The 14,219-nt window shown below is 35.2% G+C and overlaps 3 protein-coding genes across 4 annotated transcripts; 2 read left to right on the forward strand and 1 right to left on the reverse strand.

Annotated features, from left to right (window-relative positions):
- Nucleotides 1-859: 859 nt before the first annotated feature.
- On the reverse strand, nucleotides 860-2,565 carry LOC125222920 (tRNA pseudouridine synthase A 1). Of its 2 annotated transcripts, none has more exons than XM_048125811.1 (5): nucleotides 2,470-2,565; nucleotides 2,138-2,272; nucleotides 1,687-2,049; nucleotides 1,312-1,374; nucleotides 860-1,201 (listed from the first exon to the last, which is right to left on the reverse strand). In XM_048125811.1, exons 2-5 carry the CDS (start codon nucleotides 2,156-2,158, stop codon nucleotides 965-967), a joined length of 684 nt encoding a protein of 227 aa, XP_047981768.1. In that variant the 5' UTR covers nucleotides 2,159-2,272; nucleotides 2,470-2,565; the 3' UTR covers nucleotides 860-964. The 2 variants fall into 2 exon arrangements, with proteins under 2 accessions (XP_047981768.1, XP_047981767.1); XM_048125810.1 differs by having other exon boundaries at nucleotides 2,133-2,272; nucleotides 2,470-2,559.
- A 1,369-nt stretch (nucleotides 2,566-3,934) lies between these two features.
- Nucleotides 3,935-9,112, forward strand: LOC125217970 (endoplasmic reticulum-Golgi intermediate compartment protein 3). The gene is made up of 12 exons (XM_048119553.1): nucleotides 3,935-4,032; nucleotides 4,162-4,325; nucleotides 5,040-5,122; nucleotides 5,255-5,330; nucleotides 5,423-5,490; nucleotides 5,625-5,709; nucleotides 6,111-6,244; nucleotides 6,469-6,552; nucleotides 7,271-7,417; nucleotides 8,152-8,260; nucleotides 8,363-8,482; nucleotides 8,739-9,112. The coding sequence occupies exons 2-12, from the start codon at nucleotides 4,235-4,237 to the stop codon at nucleotides 8,810-8,812; spliced, it is 1,071 nt and encodes a 356-aa protein (XP_047975510.1). The 5' UTR covers nucleotides 3,935-4,032; nucleotides 4,162-4,234; the 3' UTR covers nucleotides 8,813-9,112.
- A 2,037-nt stretch (nucleotides 9,113-11,149) lies between these two features.
- Nucleotides 11,150-13,556, forward strand: LOC125224500 (cyclin-dependent kinase 3-like). Its single transcript, XM_048127908.1, has 9 exons — nucleotides 11,150-11,342; nucleotides 11,515-11,602; nucleotides 11,668-11,785; nucleotides 11,861-12,013; nucleotides 12,097-12,294; nucleotides 12,364-12,459; nucleotides 12,943-13,095; nucleotides 13,179-13,376; nucleotides 13,446-13,556. The coding sequence occupies exons 1-9, from the start codon at nucleotides 11,150-11,152 to the stop codon at nucleotides 13,554-13,556; spliced, it is 1,308 nt and encodes a 435-aa protein (XP_047983865.1).
- Nucleotides 13,557-14,219: the final 663 nt, after the last annotated feature.

A 14,219-nucleotide genomic window follows, 5' to 3' on the forward strand; every position in this document is an offset into this window, starting at 1 on the left:
TAAATGAAATCGAAATATCAAATTTAATTCAATTTTTGGATCATTTTATTTATATTGGAGCAAGTTTTTTTGTTTCGGATTAATTTTAATTTAAATATTACGCTTGAATAAAATATTTTACTCGATTTTAGATTTTTTTTTTAAAAAATTCAGATCCGTTCAGACTGAACAAATATTCAAAAAAAATATTCAAATTTTAATCACACTATAGATCCTCGATACAATATTATATTGGGATATTAGTCTAAAATCACAAATTTTGGCCAAAATCTAGTATTTTTCACAAACATTTAAATTAGCGTAAAATATCACAAACTTTGCACTTTGTTTTGAATTTTCCAAATCGACCTAAATAAGATATTTTCATAATCTTATTTGGGCAACCGTGATACGTTTTATGGTACTATTTTAAATCACTTTTTTAAGTTCATAACAAGTATAATAAAAAGTCACGTAGAAAAACACATTGATTTAATTGTGTCAAGTATGATAAAAAAAAGTCTCGTAAGTCAGTTAAATAGGGTGATAGACATGCCGTGGGAAATACCAAATAAAATGCAAAATTTGCGATATTCTACACTAATTTTAAAGTTCGTGGTGAAAACCAAATTTTTTTACCAAAGTTCATGGTTTTAGGGACCAATATCCCTATTATATTTCTATTTTTTTTTATTGGATTAAAAAAACTTTTTTCTAGGAGTATATTATTTGTATATTTGTGTTTGATTTCATGGGTCCTTATCTACCCGTCATAATTTATTACAGTATGCTAAAAATGATCATTTTCTAGTTGAAAATTTTGATCAATACTATAAATCGATTTCTCGATTGAATCATAAAAGTTCTCACACCATTAGTATTGTATAAAATCAAATTAGAGATAAAGCACACAAATATGCACATACACACTTTCAAGAATCCAGGTTGCATCAATTAACTCCCTCAATTCAAGAATGTGTGTTGATCAATAGTATGGGAGCTTACATTTGCTTATAGTATGGTGCCTACCCCGGCTCGTTGCAGGGCAACCCGTGGGAAGTTGAAGATGATCCTCGTTGTAGTTGACAGCATGAAGGCACAAACCATGAGGAGGAACTGCCAAGGTAAATTTGGCCAACTCCTTCCTGTCACGAGATGCCAAGATCTTGGAGACGATGTCAGGTGGAACGGCCTCTCTCCCGACTTGAAGCAACAACGCAACCTGCAATAGGATGAGAAGCAACAATGACTGTTAAAGGCCAAACGAGTTGGGTCATTTCTAACAGAATCCAACAGATTAAAGACACATAGAAGTTATAAACGCAGTGTTACCATATTCCGAACTTGTCTGTATAGAAAACCTGTTCCTTCGACTTCAAGGTGCAACACAGGTCCCTGCAAAACAGAGGTTGGTTAAGCCTCGTTATAGCAAAACGATCATCAAAGAAACTGAAGCAAACAGAATAAAGCAAAGATATTGAAGAATCAATGCTCCAGATATTGTAATTTGAAAGCTATAGCCGTAATGAACTTTGTATGCAAGTAGTCTCATACTATATTCGTTCTAACAATTTGGTGCTTGAAATTGAGAAGCAAACGATGCCAAGATAAATTTTCTATATGATCTATTTTACTAGGCCGACAATACTTTATGTTCATTCCAGAAAAGATACAAGGAGGCAAAATTAGTGGGGAATCAAGCAGTACCGTCTCAATCACATCAAAGCGGAAGATATTCTTGACCGGATTCGGTATCCTATCATTGCGCGAAGTATTAGCAAAAGCAGAGAAGTCATGCTTCCCTACAAAATGCTTTGCAGCATCCCTCATAGCAGCAGGATTGAGTTTATAAGTACTGTGGTACACATGGAGCCTCAGAAATGGATCCATGATGGTGTCGTTGTAAATTCTGTAATTGTAAATCTTGCTTGTAACAGAAAAGCGCGCGTGAAATTCAGGTGGGACGGATCTCATCTCTCTGATTCTGATATCGGGAGGGAGAAGACCATTTAGTGCTTTGTGAACAGCAGCCAAGCAGTCATAATTGAAAGGTGTGGTGAAGTGTGCCACCTGTGTAAAAAATCATTCTAAGTCAATTTTTTTTCGAAGAATAATGTTTTGTATTGATGAGATATGCATAAAAGAAAAGAGACCTGACCCCAGGCATGGACTCCTGCATCTGTTCGGCCTGCACCAACAACGCAGAGGTGATCACGTTCTAATTTTGTAATTCGGATTAGCGCCTCTTCCAGTAAACATTGTACAGTTGGGGTTGACGTTTGATATTGCCATCCTACAATAAAAAAAGGACAGCCAAGTGTTAAGAGAGAGGAATTTGAACTCAATACCACCGAAACATGTCAACTACAACATTAAGTCCATGACAAGCTTGAAGGTTAAAATCAAGAATCAAATGATTCATACAGTGGCAGAAATCAAGAAAACCAGAAAGGAAAGTTTAAGATGAGAATAAAACAAAGTAAGGGTCACCTGAAAAACGGGTGCCATCGTAAGAGATTATCAAGCACCATTTGTATCCAAGAGAAGGGAGCATTCTACCATCTTCCGTTTCATCACTCAAGTCCTGTTTATCATAAAAGCAGATACATAATTGTAACAATAGCTCACTGAGCCCAAACTTACATATAAAAGAATATTCAATATTCTTGAAAAGCTTATGTGACTACGAACTTAAATCTCAGAAGTTTACAATTGGTTTGCTTAATTCAGTCGATGATGATGGAAGCATCAGTAAATATATGACGACTCAAATGATTGAAGGTAACACCACTTCTATCATTATGGCACAAATGCAGCAAAGAAATCTGCTTTGTTGGTTCAAACAAATTTCTCAAAATCTGATTTTAATTCAAACACAAGCTGACAAGCGGCACTTTCTAGTGAACTGAAACTCTACTCCACAACAAACTTTAGTGTGTCATCGGAGAATTCGTTGCAACCTACGCTATTGCCTACATAAATGTTCAACTCTTCCACAAAGTTCAAACCCTCACCTTTCTTCACAGGAAAAAGTACGAACAGCTTCTTTTCAATCGACTCCAATATTACAAAACACATTGCCTTTCACGAGGATTGTTTAGACTAGGGGATCAAAGTCATCTCAAATCATTAATTTACTAAGACAGATTAGAACTTTGGGATATTACCATTGAAAGGAATAGGATTGGAGAAAAAACTAGCAATCAAAACAAAAATACTCAATCATGCATAATCAATTATGAAAATTAAATTCACCCTGAATGGAAGAAGCAACATTTCAGCAATATACAGTGTCATCAACTTTGCCAAATGCAACAACCTATTTCAATTTTACTGCATCAACCGCAATTTGAACATCTCATATGAATTCAGCTTCTTTCAGCTGAAGTACTTAATCCAAAACAATGCCATCGAATAACAAAAACAACTCCAGGAAAGTATAACAGTATCTTAAGAGGCAATTCATTGTTTACTAAGACGAATAATTCCTACAATTTGATTCATATCCCATTGAAAGGGAAAAGATCGGATAAATACCAGCAATCAAAATTAAAAATACTCAGTGCAATCTAAATTGTCATCAACTTTGCCAATTGCCAAAACCTATTTCAATTTTGCTATGCATCAACCGCAATTTGAACATCTCACACGAATTAAGCTTCTTTCAGCTGAAATACTTAATCGGAAACAATGTCATCGATTGAAAACAATTCCGGGAAAATAAGTTGATTGTTACAAATTAATAGACTCATAATGCATTGAACTATAGCTCAAATGTTTTTACTGATTTTGACTTAAAAACTCTCGAAAAAACAAAATATATTTTCTACTACAAGATGGAGAATGGAAAGCGAAAATAGAAAAACTAAAAAAAAATACCATAAACACAAATATATTAATTACTAGAATATATTATTCTTTTTATAATTATAATTATGACATTGGATTTGGTTCTAAGGTTTTTCATTGGTAGTCCTGTTTTGACTCGCAACATATATTTGTCAATTTGCTCATTGCAGGCGCAAATTTCTCAGCTTCCTCCAATTTCTCAAGGTGATCTCTCTCTCTCTCTGCACAACGAATCTAAGCAATACATTCACAATTCATTGATTATCGGAATCGTATTATGTTGAATTCCTCATTTTCTTATTTTAGTTTTTGCAATTTTCTGTTGTGTTGTAGATTGGGGATTCTATGATCGCTTGATCGTGGAGGAAAATTAGGGCTGATAAGACATCGAGGAAAGCTGAAAAAGATGGGTAATTTCAAGCAGGCGCTTAGAAGCATCGATGCGTTCCCCAGACCCGAGGACCATCTGCTGCAAAAGACAAAATCCGGAGCCTTTGGTGCGCGATTTTCCATCTTTTCTCAATCGAAAAATCAAAATATCCAGCCTTGCTGTTTTTAATATTTTTGATTCGTTTTATCCGCTTCCGTGAGATTGCTTCATGTTTTTCCTGTAAAATGCAATCACTCATTGAACTGAACAATGAGAGCTGTGTTGCTGTGGAATTTGCTATCCCTGGCCGTAAATGAGTTCGTGTTAGTATGCAAATCAAGGCTTTGTGATCAGGGATTGTTGGAAAATAGTGTTCGAATTTGATTTGTAATGCATTTTAACGTAGTTGGTTGGAGCAACGGACCGATGGGACAACCGTCTCCTGTAAATTTTCATTTGATGCTATAATGGGCAACGCGATAGATTTCTTATCGTAGTTAGTGGTGCTTCTGGTCAGCTAAGGTTGTGAACTATCTTTATGCCCGATTTCTTTGAGGCCTCGTGTTTTATAGCTTGATCTAGAAGGTGTCACAAGTATTATTTTCTTATTAGGTTAGTTAATTTTGATAAGGGTGAATGATGTGGTAGCAATGAGTATGTTTAATTTTTTATAGTCTCTCATATTGAGCTGCACCATAAGCGGTTCACTTGTAGGCTTTAACTTATGCCTATGCATCTGAAAAATAGTATCGATGTACGCTTAATGATTGTTGAGTTAACTCCTTTAGAATGGGATGATAGGTTCGCCACTAACTTTTGACCATTTCATGTTTCTCATTAGTGTCTATTGTTGGACTGGTAATCATGGCAACTTTGTTCGTGCATGAGTTGACTTATTATCTCTCGACATATACAGTACATCAGGTCAGTTTACATCTCCATAAATTGTTTAGTGTTCTCGTCTTGTTTCTACATTTTCTGAACCGAGTATAGCTCGACCGGATATAGTTAACTTTATTGGCTAATGGTTAAACATGACATTTTGGACCTTGGCAGATGTCAGTAGACTTAAAACGTGGAGAAACACTTCCGATCCATATAAATATGACATTTCCATCTTTGCCATGTGATGGTTAGTTTTTTTTAATCTCTGTTTTCAATATATTCTCCTCAACTGCCCTTAAGTAGAACTTTTATCTAATGAAGATTTACTTGGTCACTCAGTGCTTAGTGTAGATGCAATCGATATGTCAGGAAAGCATGAAGTTGATCTTGACACAAATATATGGAAGGTAGGTCGATTTGGTTATTTCATTAACTTGTTAACAAGTTACGGGGCCATGTTATGCTACTATGTAAGCAAAGAGGATGTTGTAAAAGTTGGCACACTTATTCACCAGTTCGCTGACATGAATGTTTACTGCAGCTTCGCTTGAATCACAATGGCCAGATTATTGGCACGGAGTATTTAAACGACCTTGTTGAGAAGGGACATGTTACTCATGGTCATGGTTAGTTCATCGTAAATTAATCTCTTTTATTATAGCTATATTTAGTTATTTTCTTTCCTTAATGCTTATTTGTATAATGTTTCTTGGAAAATGTTTGGTCACTTTTCCTCCGCTCTTTTGTCTCTCCCAAAAGTTTGTGCTTGAATTATTATGACGTTACCACTTACCAGTCTATTTTATTTATGAAATCACTGCTTTAAAAAGCTACTATGATAGGTCCGTCTGACCTTGTTGTTATGCTATGAGTCTATGACAGTTTGTGCTTGGGTTTTAGATGTTAATCATGTTTTATTCATTCCACTTCTTATAGATAGTAATATTATAATGTAGATCCTGAATCTTGTTACTATATAAAATTTTTGCTAAAATTGTTGAACTTTTATTGTGATCTTTGTGATCAGATGACCACAAAGATGACCACAAGGATCACCATGAGGAGCCCGACCATAAATTCAAACTCCACAATCTTGATGAAGAAGCTGAAGAAATGATTAAGAAGGTGAAGCATGCAATGGCTAATGGGGAAGGTTGCCGGGTATGCTCTTGTCCTATTTAAACTTTATGTGATCTTTCTTATATTTTCTTCAGCAAATTCGACGTGCTTGCATGAGCACTATAGCCATGGGGAATAACCTAATTTGTCGTTAATTTTTACACCATTGAATATAGTAATAAAGAGGGTGTGTGGGCAAGGTTTCCGATGTTTGGCCCCTGCTTGTTGTTTTCCCACTTTTATCCTTAGTTCTTGGTCTGTCGCAGGTGTATGGTGTTCTAGATGTGCAAAGAGTTGCTGGAAACTTCCATATCTCAGTCCATGGATTGAACATTTTTGTCGCACAGAAAGTAAGCTCCTGCATCTTCTTATGCGTATATGTGCACGTGTGTGTATTTAACTATTTATCTTCTCCACGTTATGGCATTTGTAGTTTCATAATAAAGACTCAGAAGTGTGCCTGAAGTGTTACTTCTCACAATATTTATTGGACTGTTTATATTGGATGGAAAAATTTGGTAATGATGTCCTCTAAGATAATCCACAGTTATTACCATTATCAGCAACATAAGCCACAAAATGGGGCTTGACTAATATTCACAAGCACTACTAACAAGAGAACTATAAGGCTGATAGACTTGACTCAACTAAAAGGTTCGTGTAGAGAGGAAATCTGTGAATTAGAGTGAATTTGTTACTTAGCTATCTCATGTCTCATTTAGATGAATGACATGCTAAAAAACTCATAACAACCATCTTCTCCCTCGGAGCCTGCTGCAATATCACCACTGAATGGAAGCTCATAGTTGCAATTGCTTATCTTGATCTCCATCAAATCAAGGTCTATGCTAGGCTTAGTAAAGCAGTTATGGCGTTCACCAATCAAAACACTTAGCTTCTAATTTTTTATAGGACTTTCTTTTCCTTGGACTGGTAAATGGTAATGTTTTTGGAGCCATTGTCCTTCTCCTCAGGCTTATGTCTTTCTTAGTTTAATAACTGTGAAACTTCATTTTTGAACTTTCTGCCATATAATAAATTTATATGGCATCTATTTCTTTCCTGCAGATTTTTGAAGGTTCTTCTCATGTCAATGTGAGTCATATAATTCACGACTTGTCCTTTGGACCCAAATATCCTGGTATAGAGAACCCGCTTGATGGCACATCCAGAATCTTACATGGATCAAGCGGAACATTCAAGTATTACATCAAGGTTCGTCTTCTTTCAGCTATAATGAAACTATAATGTATTTTTTATTTTGACAAGAAACAAAATAATGAATTAAAGATAGAAACAAGCATCAGTAAAAAATGAGGAAAAGATTTGAGTGCATTTACATCATATGCATAATGCTATCCTGCTGTATAGTGCTATAATCACAAGATTGTGAGAACATACGTAATAATGTAGTCTATATGCAATGGTAAAATGGTTTTTAGATGGGTTAATATGCAGCAGAATCCTAATATCGTGTGGGAACTTAATTTGACATTAAGGGAAATCAATATGACAAGAAACAACAGTTCGCATGGATTGGTATTTTGATCTGAGAATGCTTGTTGTATACGTATCCCACGGGCCACCTACTTCCCCCTTTTATTAACATATTATCAGCTTTGACTCTCTGTTTGTCTGTTTGTAATAGTGTTTTGGGGGGGGGGCAATGGGAAGGTCTTCTCATTTTGTCAATGTTAAAAATATAATTATCTTCCATGGTCTGATTCCTAGAAGATACATCTGTGCTAGCTACAGACTGATGTACATTGCATTCAAACATAATTCCTGATACTGAGTTGCTTAACTTTTACTAATTCAGGCCTATCATTCCCCACACCCTTTTTTCGGCTCTTGTAGGTGTATGTTCTGATGTGGGGGATATATGTCACACGTTAATCAACTTGAAATTACTTAAAAGTTTTGAAATGATTCCTTTTCTGACGATGTAGATTGTCCCAACTGAATACAAGTATATTTCAAAGGAAGTTTTACCCACAAATCAATTCTCTGTCACTGAGTACTTTTCTCCAATCCATGAGCATGATAGAGCATGGCCTGGTAATTTGTCCTCGATTTCAAGAATGGTTTCTACATTTTTTGGATCCTTCGTTCTTTTCTGTGCAATGCTGTTTGAGGCTCATATTGCATTGTTTGATGCAGCTGTTTACTTCCTGTATGACCTGTCACCAATTACGGTGACAATTAGGGAAGAACGTCGTAGCTTTCTCCACTTCATTACGCGTCTTTGCGCAGTACTCGGTGGCACATTTGCCTTAACAGGTTTGTTCCGTTTGTTTCCCTGATTGTCTTACTACGTTCATGTATGCCTCTTAACACTGCTGTAGGTATATTATGAGAATGGTCGATTTTTTGAAACCGAGTCTCCATCTCATGCTAGTATCTTGCAGACCTCAGCCCCCAATAAGATTTTTTCTATTTACATCATGTCCATTTTTTGTACTCCTATCAATAATGATACAATTACTATCATTGAAATCTGAAACCTTAGAGCTGATGGTTGTTTTCAATGTTGCAGGAATGCTAGATCGATGGATGTTCAGGCTGGTTGAAGCCTTGACAAAACCGAATTCTAGAAGTATTGTACGATGATTTCGAGTGGACAACTGACAACTACATCTGGGCAAAGACTTTCCTAATGCAGCCTGTATGCGTCTCATCGATCAGCACAGACATCAAAAGCTCCTAATTCTCTAATTTACTCACAATGGTGTCTCAGCTGCCCCCTTTTCCCTTAGTTTCTGAAAATTTTGGTACCATTGTTGTATCCCTCCTGAAAATGTTTTTAGTTTATTTATGCTTTTATCTTGCAAATATTTAGTGTTCAAGGAGCTAAATTGTAGTTATTTGACGTTTCCTTTTTATGGAAAAATCATCTGTGGTTAGGTTAAATCAAGCATGTGGATTTACCATCTTTGAACATCCACAAAAGTTATGCTCAACTTGGATCTCCCAAACGAAAGAAGGATTAAATAATACAAATCATAATAATAATATTTGCAACACAGTATTTAATTTTTTGTTGATTATTATATTGAATTTTTTGATGCATATAAAATCTGCTTTCAACATATACGAAAATTGAAATCAAAATTATAAAACTTCATTATCCGATCATCATTGGAACATATGCAATTGAGATCTCGTTAAAACTCTTATGAAATTACTTTTAATTTGGTATATTTTTTATGCAAAAATAATTTAAATCGAAAGAGTTACATAAATTTAAAGTTTTAAGATGATTTTGAGGATAGAGAAATTGTTTAGTTTTAACCACAGTACGTAAGAATTGACATTAATATACTTTAAATGTAATTAATAATTTTTAAAATTTAAAATATAATCCACTTGACATCATTTCAACCACTAGATCTCTTAATTCAATGACGAAGATTTAATATTAATTTGAGATTATTAATTAGTTAGCAATTGATCATAACCCTTCGATACAATATGCAATTTAGTTGATAAATATTATGGTATGATGGGCGGCCTATCGGGCCCAAAGGATAAATCAAACAACTTACTTAACATTAACAGGGACAAATAAGTAAATTGACTTAAAATAAAACAACAATTAACTTAAAATCAAATAGCAATTAACTTAAAATCGAACCGCGAAGAAAGGGTTTGGGCTAATGTAGCTCGACTCGGTATTTGTCATGGAACTCACGTCTTGTTTTTTTGGTGGATTGATCAACTCCGCCGTATGCAGCTCGAACAACACTTCTCATGGATGATTTTGTATTTTTGTAAGTGTTTTGAAACTTTTAAGGGGAAACTTTTTTTTTATATTTGTAACAATAATGAAATTTATAAAAAACTTTCAGTGAAAATATGCTCACATTTCTAAGTTGTTCAACTTGTTGCTCAGTAGCATTGGCACATTAGAGACACTCGCATTTTTAGCCTTCCCATTATCTTAGATCTGTTCTATTCTATGTATTATGCTAAAAAGGAAGAAAATTTCGAGATTATCTTTATAATTTTAGGAGATTTTTTAGCAAATAAAAAAACTTATTATGCTTATAAATAGTGTCTAATTGGCAATTTTTTTATCTGTATATTAGATAATGTATTAGGAAAGTTTACTTGATGTTGAAATATAGAATTATAGTTTTTTTTATTATGTGTATAAATAGTATGCACATGACAATTCTTTTATTTGTGTATTAGGTAATGAATAAGGAGAAATTTACCTAATGTTGACTGTCTAATGATTTCATTTATATTTTTGAGCAATGTATTTAATGTTTCAACATAAATGATTTGATATTGTTTTATTATCTTTTCTTATTATTCCTAGTGGATTGCTAATGCATTGGGTGTGTTTCTTTTGCAGCGAACAACCCGTTGCTGGTTGGAATAATGCACGGGTTAGTAATTTTCCATTTGTATTAATAGCTAGAAAATACATACTAAGTATTTATTTATGTTCAAACTATCAGTCATTTCTATAAATTTGTATTGTTTTTCTTTTGTATAAATTTTAACATTTATATATTTTGCAATTTTAGTATGTAAATCCGACTTTCGTTAGAAAATGAAGTTATTCTGGCATTGTCCGATGCCTAGATAATACGGCTATCGATATAGTACCGATGAAAGTTGTCGGAGGTTCGGGTTCCTTTGGCGACAAAATTGAAATGGTTGTAAATACGCAAAGGGAGTAGGCAGTTCTCCAAGCTTTAAATCCGACTTTCGTTAGAAAAGGGAAGTTATTCTGGCATTGTCCGATGCCTAGATAATACGACTATCGATGTGGTACCGGTGAAAGTTGTCGGAGGTCCGGGTTCCCTTGGCGCCAGAATTGAAATGGCTATAAATACACAAATGGAGTAGGCAGTTCTCCAAGCTTTAAATTCAACTTTCGTTAGAAAAGGAAGTTATTCTGGCATTGCCCGATGCCTAGATAATACGACCATCGATATGGTACCGGTGAAAGTTGTCGGAGGTTCGGGTTCCTTTGGCGACAAAATTGAAATGGTTGTAAATACGCAAAGGGAGTATGCAGTTTTCCAAGCTTTAAATCCGACTTTCGTTAGAAAAGGAAATTATTCTGGCATTGTTCGATGCCTAGATAATACGACTATCGATATGGTACCAGTGAAAGTTGTCGGAGGTTCGGGTTCCCTTGGCGGTAGAATTGAAATGGCTGTATATACACGCAAAGGGGTTAGGCAGTTCTCCAAGCTTTAAATCCGACTTTCGTTAGTAAAGGAAGTTATTTTGGCATTGTTTTTGCATTAGTACGACTTTTGCATTAGTAGCGATAAAAGTCGTTAGAAATCCAGGTTCCCTTGGCGACAGATTTGAAATGATTGTCAAAACGCAAAGGGAGTACACGATCCTCCGATCATTGAACCATCCTAGGATCATAAGGTAATGTTTATTTCGTACATATGTACATATATGTCTCCATTTTTTGATGCAAATATTTTTTGCAGGGCGATTGCACTTGATCTACACCCTCATTATTCCTCAATTATAATGTCATACATGGCATATGATTTGGGAAAATGCATAAGAGAGCTTGGTAATGCAATGAGTAAAAGTTTGATCAAAGTAAGTACTCTATCTAGAAGATGTATAACATATGCATATGTGTTTTCTCAAATTGATATTTCTTTTATTTTGTAGGTGCTTCTAGCACAAGCCATTCAAGCCTTGTCATACATCCATGGATGTGACTTGGTGCATGACAATTTGCGACCGGAGCATCTATTCGTAGACTTGGAGAATATCAACATTACTATTGGTGGTCTTAGTCACGCGCATAGTCCAAATTTCGCAGTAAGTTTCCAAATGATAACTTTATTTCTATATTTAGCCATTATTTATAGTCTATATTGAAATTTTGTACAATTTGTTTGTAGAGACTTCACGGGTCTTATGATCCACTCGAGATTTGGGGAAGAGCTGAGTTCACGCCTGCCAGCGATGTATGGTCTCTTGGCGCCATATTTGCCCAAGTGCTCACCGGGAGACACTTTCCATATGCACACGAGGAGTTGCTAAATCAGCAAGAAGTGCTCTTTGTGAACATTGATGGGCAGGGACGTGACTTGTTAAATGTAAGTTTCATTTATTTATTCATTTAGCATCATGTCTTTGAAATCCCCTAAATGTGAACTATTTTGCAGCGTATGCTTCAGTTAGTGCCACTTCAAAGGATAACTATGGTACCGGTGAAAGTTGTCAGAGGTTCGGGTTCCCTTGGCGGTAGAATTGAAATGGCTGTATATACACGCAAAGGGGTTAGGCAGTTCTCCAAGCTTTAAATCCGACTTTCGTTAGTAAAGGAAGTTATTTTGGCATTGTTTTTGCATTAGTACGACTTTTGCATTAGTAGCGATAAAAGTCGTTAGAAATCCAGGTTCCCTTGGCGACAGATTTGAAATGATTGTCAAAACGCAAAGGGAGTACACGATCCTCCGATCATTGAACCATCCTAGGATCATAAGGTAATGTTTATTTCGTACATATGTACATATATGTCTCCATTTTTTGATACAAATATTTTTTTTAGGACGATTGCACTTAATCTTCACCCTCATTATTCCTCAATTATAATGTCATACATGGCATATGATTTGGGAAAATGCATAAGAGAGCTTGGTAATGCAATGAGTAAAAGTTTGATCAAAGTAAGTACTCTATCTAGAAGATGTATAACATATGCATATGTGTTTTCTCAAATTGATATTTCTTTTATTTTGTAGGTGCTTCTAGCACAAGCCATTCAAACCTTGTCATACATCCATGGATGTGACTTGGTGCATGGCAATTTGCGACCGGGGCATCTATTCGTAGACTTGGAGAATATCAACATTACTATTGGTGGTCTTAGTCACGCGCATAGTCCAAATTTCGCAGTAAGTTTCCAAATGATAACTTTATTTCTATATTTAGCCATTATTTATAGTCTATATTGAAATTTTGTACAATTTGTTTGTAGAGACTTCACGGGTCTTATGATCCACTCGAGATTTGGGGAAGAGCTGAGTGCACGCCTGCCAGCGATGTATGGTCTCTTGGCGCCATATTTGCCCAAGTGCTCACCGGGAGACACTTTCCATATGCACACGAGGAGTTGCTAAATCAGCAAGAAGTGCTCTTTGTGAACATTGATGGGCAGGGACGTGACTTGTTAAATGTAAGTTTCATTTATTTGTTCATTTAGCATCATATCTTTGAAATCCCCTAAATTTGAACTATTTTGCAGCGTATGCTTCAGTTAGTTCCACTTCAAAGGATAACTCTAGGAGAGACACTAGGTCATCCATTTTTCAATGACGTTCCAGCAAACCATATGTTATTACCCCTGATACCATGAACTAATATCCGTAAGTTATTGCAATCTCATTATTAAAGTATTGTTTTTCTATTTTGTAGTGGTTTGGTGCATAATCCAGACTTGATTATTAATAGAAAATACAATTTCAATCCTCCTTCACCCCCATATTTTTTTTTTTCTGTTTTGTAGTATTTGGTGCATTCCTTGCCTCCTTTGTTTTTCTTGTCATGGGGCTAAGAGATTTTGTGACTAGAGAGTTTTGTTAACTGTATTTGACTTAGAGATGACAAACCTCAATCATCTGGTACAAATCTGTGCATATATTCTAGTCTTTGTGGATGAAAACTATATGGATTAGTATTCCATTCATTTGCTACTATTTTGTGAATATAACTAGCTAGGAACTTTCTTTACCGACGTGATTCTTATATGAATTCATGATTTCTACGTCGGTGCTGACTGCAACCTCGTAAGCTTTGACATTGAGGAAATGTTCTGATACAATACTATGTTGCAATGGATCATGTAAAAGGGTAGGTTTATATCCTCTTTTGCCTTACTATGTGTTGTTTGGTAGTAGTTGCCCTTATGCTTCTTCTCTACATAAAGAAAATGCTACTCAATCTTGATATGTATTTATTTATACTCAATCTTGATATGTATTCATGGGAGAAGTTCATGAATATTTCGGTGACCAATCTT

The sequence above is a fragment of the Salvia hispanica genome, chromosome 4 (assembly GCF_023119035.1).
Source record: "Salvia hispanica cultivar TCC Black 2014 chromosome 4, UniMelb_Shisp_WGS_1.0, whole genome shotgun sequence".
Classification (NCBI taxonomy): domain Eukaryota; kingdom Viridiplantae; phylum Streptophyta; class Magnoliopsida; order Lamiales; family Lamiaceae; genus Salvia; species Salvia hispanica.

Coding starts and splice junctions, on each gene's coding strand:
- LOC125222920 (XM_048125810.1), bottom strand. CDS start 2,533: ATGCTCCCTTCTCTTGGATACAAATGGTGCTTGATAATCTCTTACGAT. Junction 2,273..2,469: donor CGATGGCACCCGTTTTTCAG/GTGACCCTTACT, acceptor TTTTTATTGTAG/GATGGCAATATCAAACGTCA. Junction 1,375..1,686: donor GCTTTGATGTGATTGAGACG/GTACTGCTTGAT, acceptor TCTGTTTTGCAG/GGACCTGTGTTGCACCTTGA.
- LOC125217970 (XM_048119553.1), top strand. CDS start 4,235: ATGGGTAATTTCAAGCAGGCGCTTAGAAGCATCGATGCGTTCCCCAGA. Junction 4,326..5,039: donor GACAAAATCCGGAGCCTTTG/GTGCGCGATTTT, acceptor GTTTCTCATTAG/TGTCTATTGTTGGACTGGTA. Junction 7,418..8,151: donor CATTCAAGTATTACATCAAG/GTTCGTCTTCTT, acceptor CTGACGATGTAG/ATTGTCCCAACTGAATACAA.
- LOC125224500 (XM_048127908.1), top strand. CDS start 11,150: ATGGTACCGGTGAAAGTTGTCGGAGGTTCGGGTTCCTTTGGCGACAAA. Junction 11,603..11,667: donor AACCATCCTAGGATCATAAG/GTAATGTTTATT, acceptor TATTTTTTGCAG/GGCGATTGCACTTGATCTAC. Junction 13,096..13,178: donor CGCATAGTCCAAATTTCGCA/GTAAGTTTCCAA, acceptor ATTTGTTTGTAG/AGACTTCACGGGTCTTATGA.